Below are 19,242 nucleotides of genomic sequence, written 5' to 3'. Positions count from 1 at the left end.
GTGGTTATGTTGAGTTTTAATGTGTTCTGTAATTTGTGTGTGTTTCAGGGGGAGCATGTCGAGCTCTGTCATGTGGAACGGGGATTCAGCCCCTCGTTATTACTGTGGCACCCGACTAAACCCCTGCTGGCGGTGGGATGGGAGACGGGCGAGACCATGCTCCTCTCACACCCCTCCGGTGAACTCACACCCCTGCCCAACAACACACATGCCTCCTGCATCACAGTGCTGGAGTGGAGCAATAACGGCAGCCGACTGGTTACAGGAGATCAGGTTACACACACTGCATACATGTATACTGCTGTCCAAAGGCAAAGCGCAGTAACTACACATCTGGTCAAAATTGAGTTAAGTCCTGAAATGGGCTTTGTGACATCTGTTCTGTCTTGTGACAAAGTCTCCTGGTCCAATTCTGTCCCATTTCAGAGAAACTAGAGTGTCAGAATTGCAGTAACTGCAAAATCCAAACTAATACCAAGGCAAACCGCAGTAAGTGAAGTTACTGCATTCTGGTTTTGTTTTCCCATGAGCCGCCACAGATACTGCGTGGTCTGCCTTGGTATCACATGGTAAATGATGGAAGAAATCGCATTTAAAACGCAAATAGATAGCAAAATATTAACTCCTAGCAAGGCAAATTACAGTTTTATAAACAGTTAACATTAACTAGCCAACCGCTAGCAAATTAAACAGCCTACCTGCATTGCTTCATATTCACTCTGACTACGTAATAATAATCTGATTTATAATATTATTATTATTTATTTGTGTATTTTATTCTGGGAAAATGTTATACACCTTTTATATACTTAACTGCAGATATGGACGTGGTACAGTACAAATATTTTGAGCATCCTTTATTCTGTCCCTTATTTTCCTATAAAGAATCACAATTATCCCTTATTTTCCTTTACGGCATCCCTAATTATATTGTCAGGAAAATTTTTAAATGTGTGGATTTTAACTACTTGGTCTGTAAGTAATTACTTTTTAAATAAAATGAGCAAAATTCATTGTGGTGAAAGGAGCATTGCGATAAGATGATCTTGAGGCTTACTACGGAGTAATTTTAACGTTCACAACATGAAAACACCAATAAAACGAAAGTTATTAAAAACAATCAGCATGTAGTAAGAAACACAGAAAGAAAGCTGGATGAACTTTTTATTTTTTAATCTGATTTAGTTTGTAGATACTGTACTTTGCTTTTGCGATAGTGTTTTAGTTGTATAAGGTCATACCAAGTCAGAGTGCAGTATCTGCATTTTAGCGGTCAAAGGTCAATCAATGGTCATGGTTTTTATCTATAATAAAAATCCATCCTAAAAAGGCTTTAAATGAATGCATTGCCACTAATCTCCCCACACCATGTTTGACTGGCTGATGTAAAAACTTTAAAGGCATTTTTCTCAGTTTCAGTGTTTTCGCAGTTACTGTACTTTGCCTTTGTAGGGCAGTATATTTCTCTGTATTATATAATAAATGCTGATGTTCAGGCTTTACATGCACAGAGTTGAAATGGTGTGTGTGTGTTACAGGCAGGTGTAATGGCAGTATGGAGGGTGGACGCTAGAGGGAAACTTCAGGGATCTCCTCTGATAAAACATGACTACAGTAAACCACTGACGTGTTGCATCTTCAGACCTCCACCACCTGCTGAGTGAGTCTCATTTAACCACCACATCAATAACATAAACCCCCCCCCCCAAAAAAACACAAAATTTGCTGCTCTTTATATGCTTATATCGTGTTTATATCTGTAGGGATGTGGCGACGCTGGCTCGTGCTGCTGTTAGCGGGGACGAAAGCGCTCTGGACATGTTTAACTGGAAGAAGAGCAATAAAGGAGCAGCGTTTGCGCTGGGTTCACAGGAAGCACTGACGTTCTTCATCAGTACTGCTGACGGTGAGAGACGGCTGGATGAATACTAATGATGTTCAGTCGCTGTGGTTCGCTCTAACCCTGAGTGTGTGGGTTATTTAGGGAGTGTGTACAGCGTGGATGAGCAGGCACGGAGTGTGCCATTGGTTTCCGTCGAGAGCGCTGTACAGACGATGTGGTACTCCAAAAGAAGAGATGTTCTCGCCGTGGTTACAGACTCACTGCTGCTCTCTCAGTTCAGTCTTGGACCGGAAGGAATCGCTCAGGAGATCAGTAAGGTAACAACCAATCAGATCGCACCTCATATGTCAAGGCCAATAAGAAAGTTTTCGGAATTCTGTGTGTTTTTGCATATAAAATGGTTTTTTTTTTAATGTCTTAATGTTTTAGTTGTTTGGGTACATCAAGATATGTCATTTATTATTATTATTTTTTTTATATGTCTACATAGTTCTTATTAAATGTATTTTATTTGAGTTATTTTAGTACACCAAGTTACATTAAATAGAAATGAGAAATTTTACCTTGGCAACTAGCTGAAATAAAGTAATTAAAAAAGGTTATTTTATTTTACTTAACAAAAAGTTCTTTTTTTAATGTTTAAGTTCTAGTTTGTATAATAACCCTGGTGTGTGTACAGGTGAAGCTCAGTGGCAGAGGTGTGCAGCACGCAGACATTGTGTGGACAGAAAGCGGTTTGCTCATCACCGCATCAGGAGAACAACACATCAGGTTAATAACTCATTTTAGTCCTCCGTGTTTTTTTTTATTTATTAAACCTTGAATACTACAGTGTTGTATAGTTTCTCAGCAGTTGCCCTGAGATGTTGCATGTGTGTGTGTGTGTGTGTGTATAGGTTGTGGGATGTGGAGCTGGATGATCATTACGCTCTGTCACTGGATGAGTCTCTGGGCTTTGAAAAAGGAGAACTTCTCAACTGTGTGTCTTTTTGCACTTCTAAACGTAAGACTTCCACTGTTACTTGCTCAAATACGGCCTGAGTTTCTGTGGTGTATTACTTCAGTTTACAACCGCACTACCGTTTGGAATCACTAAGATTTTATGTTGCTGAAATAAATCTTTTATTCTCACCAAGACTGTATTTAAAAAAGTAAAATCTAATGTATCTTTTTTTAAATTCTTATTGAGAAGACAAAAAAGCTAATAGGTTTGCTTCCCAGAGCAATGCACATGTCGATTAACTGTATACCTTGAATACAGTTTAGCTCATTTTGTATAAAAGCATCTGCCAAAACACAAATGTAAGTGTTTTTATAAGTGTTATTTTGTTAAAAAAATAAATTCTGTGTTTTATTTCTGCAGAAGTTCTTGCGGGCGGTACCAGCAAAGGCCGTGTTGCTCTGTGGCACATGGTGACTGTGAGCGATCAGAAGGGGGACACGAAAATACACTGGAAACTCCAGACACCAGCAGAGGTGGAAGGAAACATCTCACAGCTAAAAGTGAGCAGTCGCTTTAGATATTTAGGGATATATCCAACATCACGTATGAAATGCAATTGGTTACTACAGACAGTTATTCTGAATCTTGCTTCGGTTTGTTGAAGTCTGTCTCGTGTGTCTGTCTGTGTGTCTGCAGTGGGGTTCGAGCTCTCATCTGTTGGCCGTCTGCAGCAGCAGCTGTGTGGTGATTCTGTCAGAGCATGTGATGTGTTCTCATTACAGCCAGCAGATGGCAGCAGTGCAGCTCACACCAACACAGCTCAGCCTGGCCAACTTCAACACCAACACACACACCACCTTCAGCACAGACACACACATCAGAGCCGTGCAAGTCACCAAGGTAAGAGATGTTTAATGTGGCACATTCATAAACCCTAAATATCATAAACTCCACAAGTCAGCATCACTGTTCACCACATGATATGATGAATCCAGACTGAATGCACAATATTTTTTTATCACCACATGACCAGAAACACTGGAATTTATTTCCAAAACAGTGCTAAAACTATGCTAAATGTTAAACTAGGCAGTGCTAAAACTTGCTTATATATATATATATATATATATATATATATATACACGTTTTCAGTAATTTATTCAGCAAAATATGTATGTATATGTAATAAAATAATTATTAAAAGTTCTAATTTTGAAAATTGTGTATTTTTCTACATTTTTTTCTGCATCTGCTTGTACAGGATATGGTCGTGGTGTGGAATGGGAAATATATCACTGTGTACGAGCCATCAGGACAAACCCTACATAGCACAGGTATCATGAACACGAGATATTTCAAGACAACAGATTAATGATGTATAATATGCCTTGAGTCATTTTATGATGAATTCTGTTGTTTTTATCATCAGGTTCTTTCCAGTGTGAGTCTCCTGCTCTTGTGGTACATGAAGAAAACATTTATACTGTCGAACCTAACCGCGTCCAGATCCGCACACCACAGGTACACACACGTGTGCAAACTCTACATACACCAAATTTTATCATATGAAAATACACATAGTTCACAAAGTACACAGTGAATGTTTACATTTCCAGGTTTGTGTTTCATAAGTGTATGTTTGTGTGTGTGTGTGTGTGTGTGTGTGTGTGTCTGTGTGTGTGTGAATGTCCAGGGCACCGTGAAGCAGTTGTTGGCGTTTTCTGAAGCGGAAGGAAACCCGACCCTGCTGAGTGTGTGTGGATCTTACCTGGCTGTGGGAACAGATACATGTCACGTCAGAGTCTTTGACCTCACACGAAGGTAAACAAACACTAATCTACTCAAGCGTGTGTAAATGTATATATATGTGTATAATGCATGTGTGTTTGTGTGCACAGGGAGGCCAAAGCCCTAGGAGTCACGAAGAACCTCTCTGAGCTCATTCCTGACCTGGGCGCTCTGAGATCAGTCAAATGCAATGCGAGCGGCAGTCAGTTGAGCATCCTCATTGCACAGGTACAAAAACACCAAACTGTTCTTAAAGGGATTTTGTACAATGCCGTTTTAGTGCCACGTTGAAAAAAAAAAATCTTAAGATTAAGAGATTAAAGTTGAAATATTCAGAGAATAAAGTTGAAATGTTTCGAGAATAAAATCGAAATATTACTTAAATAAAGTCGAAATACCTTGATAATAAAGTCAAAATATTATGAAAATAAAGTGGAAATACTTCGAGAAGTAAATCAAAATTACGAGAATAAAGTCAAAATGTTTTGAAAATTTAAATCGTAGAAATTGAAGTTCTAATATTTTGAGAGTAGGCCTTTATTGCGGATTGCTTCATTTTGACTTTATTCTCAAAAAAATTCTACTTTATTGTCATAGTATTACGACTATTCTCATAATATTTTGACTTTATTCTTGTAATGTTTCGACTTTATTCTTGAAACATTTAGGCTTTATTCTTGTTATATTTCAACTTCATAATATTTCGATTTTATTCTAGTAGTAGGCCTATTACAACTTTATTCTCAAAACATTTTGACTTTATTCTCGTAATATTTCGACTTTATTCTCGTAGTAGGCCTATTACGACTTTATTCCCGTAATATTTCGACTTTATTCTTGTAATTTCTACATTTTTCTCAAAATATTAAGACTTTAATATCGTAATCTTAGAATTTTTTTCCGTAATATAGCTTTTTTGAAATATGAGTTTGATGCATGATAATGTTCACAATGCAAAAGCCTCTTTCCTAGCCGACCAAGATAGAATATTAAAACTGAACTGCAGCAATGTAGCTGGAGGAAAATTGAATGAAAAACTGAATTATGACTCTTTTTATTTTCAAATATGAAGAGAAATAACAAAATTATAAGGCATCATGAAATATAACAAAACAGTAACATATCATATTAGCTTTATCGACATAAATCCGTCAAAGCAGATATAACAGATAAATGTGTTTTGTGCTTTGTAGGTGAACGGGCGGCCGGATAACAAAGTGTATTTCTATGACATCGAGCTGGACACGCTGTCTCACTTCGACTTCTTCACAGGGAGGCCAGAGAGCAGTCTCGCACAGTCCGAGGACAGTCAAAGGTACCTGTGTTTCTTCTTTGTGTGGTCTCTCAGGAACAGAGATAAAGAGAAGCGAACGTTCATTGTGAACAATTGTATTTGTATTTAAGAACTCAATGTGAGGGGGAGTTGGCCGCCCGGTGCCCTGTTTCTCAGTTCTGGGACGAGAACGAGCCACGTATGTTTGTGTGTGAAACAGTTCCAGTGAACTCTGACCTCCTCTGCAGCAGCCAATCACAAACAGAGAAGGTAAAACACAATCTAATAAAAATAAAATTATTTGTTTTAATTTGTTTTTATATACGTATTTAACTTATTAATTATAAATTAGATATGATTTAATCACCTATTTTATTATATTTTTTTGTTCTAGCACCATAGCTTATAGCTTTAAGTTTTATTTTATTTTTTGTCAATCTTGATTCAGCTTATAGCTTTGTTTTCTTTTTTTTGACTAGCAATAGTTAAATATGCATTTTGTGTATATATATATATATATATATATATATATATATATATATATATATATATATATATATTCTTACATTATATATAATATATTCTTTCATAAATTTCGGTCCAAAAAGTGTATGTGAGTTATGGTAAAATGCTTAAATAATTTACAAAAGGATTTTCAAGACAAATCTAACTCGAAGTTGAAAAAAATCATAGAATCAAGAATCATACTTTTTTAAAATCAGTTTTTACCTGGCTCAAAACAGAAACAAATGCAAAATGTAAAGCAGTTTGTTGCATTTGTCTCTCTCTTTTTTTGTATTCTTGGCTCTTTTTGGTTTCCATACTACAAACTATGCGTTTTATTTTGTATGTATCTCTTCCGGGTCAGAATAGACCCGAATACATGAACTGAGTCAAAGTGTGTATAAAAGTTTTTTGTCTTTCCTGGCAGGAGGACGTGTTGGTGGTGACGTTCTTTGTGACACAGGAACACGGTGTCCTCCTGCAGGACTCACAGCCTAAACCTGCTACGCTGCTCTCTCTACTGGCTTTAGATACACCGTATTACTATTATATCTGCAAGGTACAGACACACAAGATACAGACACCCTTCATTCCCCTTTCTCCATGCTTGTCTGTTAATCTGGATGCATCTCTGTTTCTCATCCCTTTCATTTTTCTATATTTGTTGCATGCGTTGTTTTATTTTTCTCATTCTGATTTTATTCTGATTGTCCTGTCACTGCTAAGCTCTTATTTCGGAGGGGAGGCCTCTTTCTCCCTGATGTGAGTACCTCACAGTTACCCAGCGGTCATTTGGGAGAAGAATCATCTTGCATCACTCTTTCAATAATCTTTTGCTTAAGGTGTAAGGTTAATAAATGTTTCTCTCTGTCCTCTCAGCTGGGTGAGGGTGGAGATCAGGGGGTCTCGACTCCCGCCACTGCGCCCCAGGTGCCTTCATCCCCTCAGATGGTGGTACGACGAGCCCTTCGAGATTTTGTGGGGTTGGAGAGCTGCGAGAAGCAGACCCGAGACGCCATGCTGAACTTCAGCTTCTACCTCACTATAGGGGACATGGATGAAGCATTTAAAGCCATCAAACTCATCAAGAGGTACATGCACACAGACTCCAGAGCAATGAGGATAATAATAAGTGAATGTGCAAGGAATAAATCAGACTGGTAAAACATTTAAAAAGTGATTTTAGGGCCACTTTTGCCTTCACCTGCACTGCTTTTTAGCAGTTTTTCTATTCAAGCGGGTGCTAGCTAGTTACTGTGCTAGGTAGGTTTTAAAACACAAGTTATATTTGGCCTGTGTTTGACTGAGTCACAGTGAGTGAGCGAAACATTCTCTGTGTCCTGGCTGTCTGCGGTCTGGGTGGATGTGGAGGACGTGCGAGATGGCATGATTACCATTTAGCATCCATTCCAGTGAAAAGGGAGGTTTTAAGTCAAGTGATCTTTATCATAAAAATTATTTCCTAGTGATAAATGAGGTAACAGTGAGCCCGGACGTTTGTATTGTATGATTTCAGACGCAAAATGCATTCCCTGTCATATTTCCAAAGAGGATACAGTGATCTGAGGAGACACACACACACACACACACACACACACACTGCCTTCTCCCTGTTAGAATGAAATACTCAGAAGTGGCTTTTGGGAAGGGTGTGTGTTTCATGTTTGTAAAGGGAATTGTAATTGTCCTTTGCGTGCTTGTAAGGTTACTGATGTTTTGATGTAGGTGTGTGTAGCAGCTTCCCGAAAGACGCCAGAGTGTATGTGAGTGAGCACTAGTGTAGATGACACAGACCTCCATGACGGCACGGGGTGTGTACCGCACGTTCCTGCTGTATTGTTTTAGCAACAGATGAAACGGCGAGGAGAGGAGAGGAAAAGAGCTCGAGTTGAGTGATCTATTGATGCTTATCTTTAACAGAACTGTGACGGATCCCTGTAGGGTTTGTCTGTGGCACAGACTGTCGGATATGTTTATATGACCTTTAACCTCTCACTTTTTAAGGTTAGTAATTTCCTTTGATCAAAGCTGTATTTTCAGCATCATTCCTCCAGTCTTCAGTGTCACATGATCTTCAGAAATCATTCTGATAGGCTGATTTCTGCTCATGAAACAGTTCTTACTATGAATAATACAGTTGTGCTGCTTCCTATTTTTGTCAAATACATATTTTTCATGATTCCTTGACCATTTTGGAGTGAGCTGTCCCTTATTCATGCCAATAGTTTCTGTGCATGTAGTAAGATTAATTACTCTCATGTTATCATCGCTCAAGTGTCAGTCTGGAATCAGGGGTCACAGTGGAGCATTATGTGTCTTCGTTCATTTCCTGTCATTCAGACTGTCCTTGACTCTCTTCTGTGCTCACCGATCTCTCTCTCTCTCACACACACACACACACACACACACACGCACACACACACGCACAGAGTCAAACCCAGAAAATCCCCTTTGAGTGTTGAATGGCTTAATGTTTATTTCTTTAATAGTATTATACCAGTCCAGCTCAGAGTGAAATGTGACATTTTAATAATATAATTAATATAGCTCTATATTATACTCATAAATGGGTACCACAGGCACAGGTAAGCAAATATTAATGACTAGTGTTTACTGAACTTACATAGTTCCAGTCTATCATAAAATGATGATCCGTTTCAGATCATCTCTTTCTGAACTGTTGCAGAATGTCCTCATTGGGCTTCTTGTAGATTATGTCATATCAGATGAATGCACAGGCATTAGTCATTATAATAATTTTGGTACCAAATGACACGACCTGCACAGAATCTGCTCCTCTAAATATCCGTCTTGTTGCCTTCACATATTCATAGAATGATTATTTTGGATTAATTTGACAATACTTCCAGCTCTGCTTAACACATTTTACCATATTTGACTGTCATATATCTCTCCATGATGAAAAAAACAAAACAATTATAATTATAATTTTCATAAACAGAATGAAGAAATTAAGCAAATGTTCTTTGTATTTAAGCATAATAACCGAAAAATCAACAACTATTTCTCCTTGATTTCTATCTTGTTCCTTCTCCTATTGAATTTTAATAATAATAATAATAATAATAATAATAATAATAATAAACAATTGCACATTTTTATGGAAATTAAGCAATTTTCCCCCCCAGAGTTCTCATTACATTATTCAACGGTTTTAAGTTTTGTATATTTGTTTTACTGTTTTATGGTTATTTTAATTTAAAAAATAAAAATAAATAAAAAGAAGCTCTCTAAAAAGTGTAATGTCATAATGCAAAATATTGCAATGTTTCTAAAAACAGACTTGATTTCTTAATGCAAAACACACACACACAGACAAACTGTATTAAATAAAATGTAGTGTATTTTAGAGTAAAATGTGATTTGACATGTTTTTGTCAAATTTTCTTATTAAAACCTATTCATATTTTTTCCCCTCAATTAGCAGAAAACATGTATAAACAAGCAGATTCCATGCCGGCCTGTAAAGGACTGTATTCAATTGACCTGGGAACAATATTCAATGCCTGGACTCCTTTTAAAATCTGAAGTTTCATAGAATTATAACTGATACATGTGCATAGAATGTGCTTCTACTTTCTCTTAAGTGCAGCTATGAATATAAACGTGTCAAGATCCAGCTTGATCTTTCTCTGTCAGTTTTATTCTCCGTAATCCACAGTCCTTCCTCTGTGTTTAATGAGTCTCAAAAGTCTTCCATTCAGTCTGGTCACAGGATCACTCACATCCTTAAGCATGAAGTCCAGGAGATCAGTTTCAGATGAAACGATAGAAATCCTCTCCATGTGTATTGCGTCCGTCCGTCTGTGTTTTGTCTCAGGTGAGATGTGTCTGTGTGTGTCAGCATGGTGACTCTACGTAGTCATTGTCTAGACGCGGCCTGAAGGGTGTGGTCAGAGATCGGCTGATGACGATGACCGACGGAGACATGCAGTCATCACGCCGATGCAGAATATTCCAGATTAGCATGGCGGCCGCTAGCGTGGCAAACAGGCAAGCAGCGATGTTAGCATAGCAGGCGTGTGACAGGTGAGTGTAGGGGCCGATCCTGTAGAACGTCACCAGACCGATCACCAGCACAAAACCTGCAGAGAGAGAAGGAGACACGACTTAGCTTCAGAAGATGGTGTTGTGCTCAAATTTCTTTAGCCAGTTTATCTCTCATAATGCTTTATTATCACCATATCTTGGATTCAATGTTTTAGTCCAATAATTGGTCATTTATATAGCTTAACGAGAAGGATTTTGTAGGAAAGTTATTTTTGAACTCAAGTGTAAAAAAAAAAAAAAAAAAAAAAAAATCCCCCCAAAAATAAAAAAAAAAAATCATAAAAAAAAAAAAAACATTTTGGGGAGGGGGTTGATTCTTCTATTCAGAAATATATATAATATATATATTTTTTAATTATTTATTTATTTATTTTTGTAGTACCGTATTTTCCGGACTATAAGTCACACTTTTTTCATAGTTTGGCTGGTCCTGCGACTTATAGTCAGGTGCGACTTATTTATCAAAATTAATTTGACATGAACCAAGAGAAAACATTACCGTCTCCAGCCGCCAGAGGGCGCTCTATGCTGCTCAGTTCTCCTGTAGTCTACACTGAGCAGCATAGAGCGCCCTCTCGCGCCTGTAGATGGTAATGTTTTCTCTTGGTTCTTGGTTCTAAATAAATGCGACTTGTAGTCTAGTGCGACTTATGTTTTTTTCCTCATCATGACGTATTTTTGGACTGATGCGACTTATACTCAGGTGCGACTTATAGTCCGAAAAATACGGTACATCATTGTCATTTTAAGAGATACATGCATTTAGTAATACATTTCATGCAGTTTTTAAGCAGGTTTAATTATGCATCTGATAGATTGCTAGATTTTGTAATGTGACGCTTTTATAAACTTTTAAAATAAAGCATTAATTTAATTTAGCATTTTCTATTTCATTAAAATATATCAATTTAATGTCCCAATATAGAATAAAACTAATCTAATTATAAATGGCTTTTACTGAATTTAGCCAATTGAAATGTCCAAATTTAAAATGATCTTTGTGCCATAAATTTTAAGGACGTAATTTAGAATTTCTTTTTCTAGTTTTTTGGGGTTTAGATTGTTGAATTTGCCTAAATTTATCTTATTTCTCCTTATTTCTTATTACATTTTTAATCTTTTAAAATTTAGACAAGTTTACTTGCCAGCATGAAATCAATACTGACCTTATTTATACTCACAGTATAATGTATGATACTGGTTCAGTTGGGAATAGTTAGTCTATGCTCTTTTATATTATTATATAAAAATAGTATTGTTAATTGTTATTATATCATAATATTATTGAAATGGCTATCATGACCAAGCTTTTTAAAGCGTAATATAATTGAGTTTTTCTAAAAAGCTTTATATTTGGTTGCGATGAAAATGAGAAATAAGAGCAGTATTTGTTAGTTTTAAAATCATGAGCTGTACATTTTGTTTTTAAACCCTCCCGAAGCTCTTTCCTGATTCATTGGAATTGAAATGAGATTTCTCTAGAAATTGTCTTTGGTTTTTGAAAGCATGCCACATAGCTGACCACAGAGCCTGAAGCCGAAACATTCCTCTAATTCATCACAACCATAATAATAGCTCAATCTTCTTCCCTTTCGACTGATACGAGTTGGTTTTGGCTGGTTTGACTAATAGGAGTAGTACGTCTCCCACTTCCTGTAAAGACTCCGACTCCGAGCACATGTGTTATTAATAACTGCGGCCTGAAAACACAACAGCAGATTCCCAGAAATACAGAACGCAGAGGATGTGAGATGAATTCAGAACAGGAGAGCAACGAAAATGGAAAAAGTTACAGTATTCAGATCGCGTTACACATGCGTGTTTTATTTAGGCAGGAACAAGAGCGGACGAGGCGTTCATTCGTTCTGTTTTTATTCTGAATGAAGCTTTTTTTGGCCCAGTGTCATCCTTTTTCCTTCCTTTTCTCCTCTATCCTTCTATTCCTCCTTCCTTCACTCCTTTTCATTCAGTTTCATCTTAAAAAACTTCTTACTCACACACACTTGTACAATTGAACTGAAACATAGTGTACAATAACAGGCTTCATTCAGTTTATCCATCTCTCTCTCTCTCTGACTTTCTCATGGACTGTTTATTCTTGATCATTTTTGTTTATTAGAAGTTTAATTTTAGTATATCCCGAAAAAAAAAAAAAAAACCCTCTCAGATATATAGTTGTTTGTAATCTAACAGAAAAACACACATGAAATGCATGACATCTGCAGACCTGATCCAAATTAAATCCATATGTCTCTTGTCCCTTTTTAGAAATGCGCTTCAGTCAGATTCTATTTCATTTTTTAGTAAAATTACACATGATTGTAAAAACATACAGTGTTCAGTCATGTCTACAGCTGTCTGAATTCACTCTTTTACATTTGAGGCTAAATTGCCGCTACAGCCAGACAGATGCAATTATGTTCAATAAATAATCATATTATTATTTTTTTATTTGTTGAAAATCTTTTTAAACATTATATATAAGGTGCTAAAAAAGATGCTAATATTCAGCAATTACTTTTTATATTTTATTATATTTTTTAATTGAATTAATTGTAGAAAATTAGTGTATAATAAATGCAACGTTATTATTTAAAAAATTTAAATAGATTATTTAATGTTCATTAGCCTCATAGTAGGCTGTTTACAGTTGCCAGATATTGTGAATTTGGTTGGGATCATTAATCTAGAATTCAAAATGTTTAGTCTGTGTATATTGCCCTTTTTCAAGTGGCTTAATCAGAATTCAGAGCCCAAACTATTAATTATATCATTTAAAGGGTCAATTCTCCCCAAAATTAACATTCTGTCATCACACATCGACTTTATAGTATGAAACAAATATCACGTAAGGCAAAGGCAGCAACTGTTTGGTTACCCATATTCTTCAAATGATGTGTTCAGCAGAAGAGTAAAACTGAAAAACCTTACTTTTTTGGGTAAACTCTATCACTTTAAGCTTTCACTCTCATTAACACACAGTAATCTAGAATGAAAATGAAATTAAATGGCCCAAAAACCTAGCTTTGAGCCATCATCACTGTGTCCGTGAGTGAGATGATGTAAGGTGTCTGTGGGAAAGTCCCTGTTCAGTAGTGCCCTTGTGTTAATGTCTTGTGAGTGCACTTAAACCGTGAGAATAAAGTAGGAAAGCCTGATGTACATATGAAGGTTTATAAGGAGTTGATGATTTGCCTGCATCTGATTGGTTTTCACTGTTTATAATTAATAGTGCAGTATGAGGAGGACATCATTGTTTGCATTTTGTCGGACATAGTCAGTCCCTAGAGATTGTGTAAATAGATGCAGTATTGTGGGGACAGTTAATCAGGACACTTGTTTCCTCCACCCATCAAACACACACACACACACACACACACACACACACACACACACATTGTGGGAGATTCTAGACCCGTCCCGATGAAACATGCTCCTCTGTGGCGTCACATACATCCACTTCTCTTTCTCCCCGATTGCTCTGCGCTTCTTAAAATATCATCAATTCCCGTTGAAGTCGATGTCTAATAACTCTGACACTCATTGGCCCCCTCCGTACTGTCACACTCCCCCTCCTCGTCTTTCCTCTGCGGCTCTGGGTTTGCATAACAGGTAGTTACAGACACTTCCTCGTCCTGAGCAGGGATATCCTGGCGCCTGACTGTCGCTCTCTGGAGCTGCCGCTGGTGCTCTGGACCCCCGTTAGCTAAATATAACTATTGTCACACTTAAAACGACGCACACATTGTGCACTGTTAGCTGGACTGATATACTTCACTTGTGACACACCACCATCGTAGTGCAAGCACAGCCATGGATGGCTTTGACGAAACTGAAAAGAACTTTTTATAAAACGAGTGTCTAGAGCTCATAAACGTACACAGGAAATGATCAGGGTGTCTATAAAAAATGACCTGAGGTTAAGAAAACAACTGCTGTGATCAGAGTGGATAAATAACATTTGAGTGGATACTATGACACTGCTAAGGTGTTTTAGGGATTTCTTATGGTCCTGTGGGCAATTGAAAGAGTGGTTACTAGGGTTTTGCAAAGGTTTTTTTTACTCGCACACCAGACAAGAAGCACAGTGCCGCATCGTGTCACTTCTAGAACAATTCGTACAAAAGTACAACAGTTGCTAGGGTGTTGCTAGGATGTTCTGGGTAATTCTATAATAACTACCATCATCAGTTTGCAGATTATTACCTACAACACCCATACACTCACACAAGCTGTCCATTCTCTAATAGTCCATCAACGAGCATGTGTTTAAAGGTCACATGATGTAGACTATTGTCTTTTTTTGATATCGCGATGTACGAATCCACGATAGTCACATCGCAGGATGTGCGATGTAGGCTGTCTTAGTTGATCCGTTATTCATTAATTGTACGGGCCAGCTGCTCGACGAATGTGATTCGTGGAGAGCGCGAGAGAGAGAGAGAGAGAGAGAGAGAGAGAGAGAGAGAGAGATAGCGAGAGAGAGAGAGAGACAGAGGGAGAGAGAGAGAGCGCGCTCGAGAGAGAGAGAGAGAGCGCGTGAGAGAGAGAGACAAAGAGAGAGAGAGAGAGAGAGAGAGACAGAGAGAGAGAGACAGAGAGAGAGAGACAGAGCGAGATAGACAGAGAGAGAGAGAGAGAGAGAGACAGAGAGAGAGAGACAGAGAGAGAGAGACAGAGAGACAGAGAGAGAGAGAGAGATAGAGAGAGAGATAAAGGGAGAGAGAGAGCGCTTCAAACAACACGAGCGCTGTCTTGCTCTCTCTCCCTCGCGCATATTAATCAATTGACACGATGTTGTCGATGTTTAAATAATTTAAAATGAGAATTTAAATCTGCTCATCCCATTTTTGCTTGTAAGAAAAAATTCGATTTTCATATCGCAATATATCTCGATATGAAAAATAAAATATCGCAATGTAATTTTTTTTCCCAAAATCGTGCAGCCCTAATTGTTATTATGATTTTTACGCTTAAAATTTTGAAATAAAATGCATTTTATGTCCTGATTTTAGTCCTCTGGCTTGAGTGCTCTGTTTGAAGGGGCGTGTCTGCTGTGAGACAGCTGTTGTGATTGGCTGACATCTTGCATTTGAAATGCGTATTACTTGTGGAACCCCTCTTATGTAATACTTACATTTTTTGTTACAATTTTTTTTTTTTACTATTACAGCTGTCGAGATTAACACATTTTTTTTACTGACAGTATTAAACGATTTAGAAAGAAATGCCTTGGTTTACACCTATCAATGTCTAGCCACTGAAGGGCCATAGACAGGCTAGGGGAACTCATATTAATGTTATAAAACCTCATAAAGTGACATTTTCATGTCATGGGACCTTTAAGCATGCAAGTTAGCGTTTAAACATCTATGCAGATAGTAAAAGTATGCAGAAAGCATGCAAAATAAAACAAGATAACATCACAGCCAGCACACTTTCATCGGACATCAACAGTGAGTTTTAAAGAGACTTTCCCAAATGGGAGCTGATTTAATTTGTGAACGGGCCTCTGGCCAGGACTCTGTTGTTTCCTGTTGAATTGTGTAGCTTCAGGCCGCTGTGCTTTGTTGACTTTTGTTCTGTTATAGATCCTCAAAGCTCCATCTTTCCTTTCCCGAAATGCAGAACAACAAACACGGGACAATAGAGACCGTATCTCTGTGAACAGACGGCTTGATATTGAAGAATTAATTTGTTGGTGTGTGGCATTTGTGTGTCAGTGTTATTGAAGCTCCTCAAAGGGACGGTTAGTGTTTGCTAGCGACTGTAGAAGCGGGTTTAAACACTCACTGGCTAACTGGAACAGGGCAGCGATGGCTTCCTCCCACCACTGAGAATCCTGGGTAATGTGGGTTATCTCCAGTAACCCAAACAGGAAGATTAGCTGACCCACGGTCAGAGCCACCGTAGCCATCAGGTTACATGCCCGCATCATGTCAAACTGAACTGCAAGCAGAACAATAGAAGTAACTCTTAAATGGTTTGTCAATGATTCAATGACTTATTTAAATCACATATGCATGTACGAGCAGAGGAGTGTGTGTGTGTGTGTGTGTGTGTGTGTGTGTGTGTGTGTGTGTGTGTGTGTGCGTGTGTAGGTAGAGGATCTGAATCATTGTGAGGAAGATCCAGCTGCAGATGTCCATAAGACACAACTGTGCCAATGTGGGTGTCACTTCCTGAAAGACAATCCTTCACTGTCTATCCGTTTCCCATTTCTAAATCAGGAAAGATGGACAGACGTGCCATGCTGCATGATCTCTGCTTACTTGTTCTTCCAGTGATAGATACTAGCCAGACATTAAAGGGACACTTTCTACCCCAAAATAACATTTTGTCATTAATCACTTTCCCCCATGTCGTTCCAAACCCGTAAAAGCTTTGTCTTCGTAACACAGTTTAAGATATTTTGGATGAAAACCAGAGTAAATAACAGTGTCGAGGTCCAAAAAAGTATGAAAAGCGTCGTCAGAATAGTCCACCTGCCATCAGTGGTTCAACTGTAATATTATGAAGCGACGAGAATAATTTTTGTACATGAAGAAAACAAAAATAATGACTTTATTCAACAGTTCATCTCCTCTGTATCTCTCCACATAAAAACAGAAACAGAGGAGACGAATTGTTGAATAAAGTCTTAATATTTGTAATAAGTATTCACGTCGCTTCATAACGTTACAGTTGAACCACTGATGGCAGGTGGACTATTCTCACGATGTCTTTCATACTTTTCTGGTTCTTGACACTGTTATTTACTTGGCAATCTATTGGACAGCCACAAGCCTCCCGGGTTTCATCCAAAATATCTTAAATTATGTTCCGAAGACGAATGAAGCTTTTACCGGTTTTGAATGACATGGTGATTAGACAAAATTTTCATTTCATTTCAACCTTTTAAATTGATGCCAAATTAAATCAAATGAACTCTAGATGTCTAGAACTCGCATTTAAAGAAAAAAATTATTCTATAAAATTTTGTGACCAATTCATGTGGAAGCGGTTCATTAAAAGTTGGTAAAAAAAAATTACATTTATTTTTTCTACTTTTATTTTCCTGAGTTATCACAGGCTCCTGCAGTGACTTTTTTATTTAATTATTATATTTTTATAATTATATTATAATAAATATACAATTTATAAAATTTTATATTAATTAGTACATTTATTTAGTTATAAACTATAAATTTTTGTATTATTTTTTATTCATTTAATTCAAAATGTATTATGGGGAGGGGTTAATGCTTCAAAATTATAGAAAGTAACCTTATATGAAACATTATATTAGGGAATCCTTTGTTGGTGTGCACTTGAAATATATATATTTACAATACATAGTTATAAAAATATGATTATTAGAGTTTAATTACAAGTATTCCAGTGTAATCAAAAATTATCTACTAAATTGTCACATTTTAAGTTTTTTAAACTTCATAAAATAACTTTCGCCCTTAGATATTATGCTTACAAAATCACTCATAGCACTGAAATTATAAATATAAATAAATTGAATATATTTTATATATTATAATATATTTTACAAAATATATTTTTGAACGAATTACCTAATGATCCCATTAAATTGACAATATATTAATATAATAATATTCAAATGTTATCTTTTTCTGTTCCATCAGTAATATAAAGGGGGTGTCTATTCTCTCACGCTCAGTTGTGTGATGAAGAGACTCACGTTTGACAGTGCTGCGTGACTCCTGATACCCTGCGAGCTCCGACCCCCAGCTGAGTCTCTGGCAGACTGTGGGCTCGTGAGTGTGTGTGTCCTCGTGCGTACACACTCTCCAGAGCCCCACGCTCCTCCGCCGTCCGTCCTCCAGCGCCTGCAGCACCCAGCTGGAGCTGAACGTGGCAATGTTGTTAAGCACCAGAGACAGCAGGGCCACCGCCGAGGCCACTGCCACCAGCCTGCGCGCGGCCATACACCCGACGTCCACTAGTGCACGATGAACGGTGTGAGAGGTTAGCTAGAGGACATCGCCACTCATTCTTGTGTCTTGAGGGACGTTGGGGTGATGGCAGTCTCTAACCCTCTTCCTCGAAGTCGGGGGTCACTGCTTCTCGTAAGGCTGGACACGGGACCTCCAGGGCCATCACATAAACACACACGCTTTCGTTAAATCACTCCGTTCTTCTGCGGCTCTGCTCGTCCCTTCCTCCTCTTGTCTCCTCCAGATGTGCGCTGGGTGTTTTTTTTCTCTTCGTCTCCCTGCTGAGGAATGATGCAGTCTCGTGTGTTTCTCGTTCTTTCCCACACTCGTCTATCTCCGATTACTCAGTTTCCCATGTCCATGTGCAAGCATGTGTGTGCTTTATCCCTGAAAAGCTCAGAAGGACTGGGATGAGAGGGCAGCAGAGCTTGGGAATAAGTTCACTCTCTCTCTCTCTCGGTCGGTGACAAACACGTAACTCCAGCTACAGGATGTGTTTCCTGGAAGGAAAGCAGACCGAACAGAATGCAACACCCGTCCTCTTTCTCTCTTTGACTTAGTGAACTGGTTATTAATGGAGCAGGAGATTAAATATCATATAAAGGTTATTTACATCCATGGAACATCAATGGAATCTTTCCATTCTCCACAGTCTTATATTTCCAAAATACTATTTTCACAGCGATGCCATAAGAATCTTCCAGTGAACATTTCTTAAAATATCTTTGTTTTGCTTATTTTAATAATCTGAAGAACATCTTTCCACTATAAAGAATCTTTTATTAAAGGAATTGTTCTATGATTCCTCAAGCAACCATCGATGCCAGTAAAAACCCTTTATTTGAAAGAAAGCTCTGTTTTTGGAATCTTT

At 37.7% G+C, this 19,242-nt stretch overlaps 2 protein-coding genes across 2 annotated transcripts in view; one reads left to right on the top strand and one right to left on the bottom strand.

The window, feature by feature from the left end:
* Nucleotides 1–19,242, top strand: part of ift140 (intraflagellar transport 140 homolog (Chlamydomonas)) — a 30,410-nt gene that overhangs the window by 2,761 nt on the left and 8,407 nt on the right. Inside the window, exons 3-18 of the mRNA XM_026258561.1 lie at nt 49–273; nt 1,539–1,660; nt 1,764–1,906; nt 1,985–2,160; nt 2,523–2,614; nt 2,740–2,846; nt 3,207–3,346; nt 3,483–3,686; nt 4,048–4,120; nt 4,216–4,307; nt 4,480–4,607; nt 4,685–4,802; nt 5,768–5,889; nt 5,979–6,117; nt 6,779–6,910; nt 7,231–7,442. Coding sequence (XP_026114346.1) covers nt 49–273; nt 1,539–1,660; nt 1,764–1,906; nt 1,985–2,160; nt 2,523–2,614; nt 2,740–2,846; nt 3,207–3,346; nt 3,483–3,686; nt 4,048–4,120; nt 4,216–4,307; nt 4,480–4,607; nt 4,685–4,802; nt 5,768–5,889; nt 5,979–6,117; nt 6,779–6,910; nt 7,231–7,442 — 2,225 coding nt within the window. The remainder of the gene's footprint in view (nt 1–48; nt 274–1,538; nt 1,661–1,763; nt 1,907–1,984; nt 2,161–2,522; nt 2,615–2,739; nt 2,847–3,206; nt 3,347–3,482; nt 3,687–4,047; nt 4,121–4,215; nt 4,308–4,479; nt 4,608–4,684; nt 4,803–5,767; nt 5,890–5,978; nt 6,118–6,778; nt 6,911–7,230; nt 7,443–19,242) is intronic.
* LOC113092812 (transmembrane protein 204-like) lies at nt 8,807–18,918 on the bottom strand. The gene is made up of 3 exons (XM_026258562.1): nt 18,116–18,918; nt 16,216–16,371; nt 8,807–10,457 (listed from the first exon to the last, which is right to left on the bottom strand). Exons 1-3 carry the CDS (start codon nt 18,360–18,362, stop codon nt 10,213–10,215), a joined length of 648 nt encoding a protein of 215 aa, XP_026114347.1. The 5' UTR covers nt 18,363–18,918; the 3' UTR covers nt 8,807–10,212.

The sequence above is a fragment of the Carassius auratus genome, unplaced genomic scaffold, assembly GCF_003368295.1.
Source record: "Carassius auratus strain Wakin unplaced genomic scaffold, ASM336829v1 scaf_tig00214714_1_2670353, whole genome shotgun sequence".
Classification (NCBI taxonomy): Eukaryota; Metazoa; Chordata; class Actinopteri; order Cypriniformes; family Cyprinidae; genus Carassius; species Carassius auratus.
The sequence above is the reverse complement of the archived record's forward strand: the minus strand, read 5'-3'. Positions and strand labels throughout refer to the sequence as shown.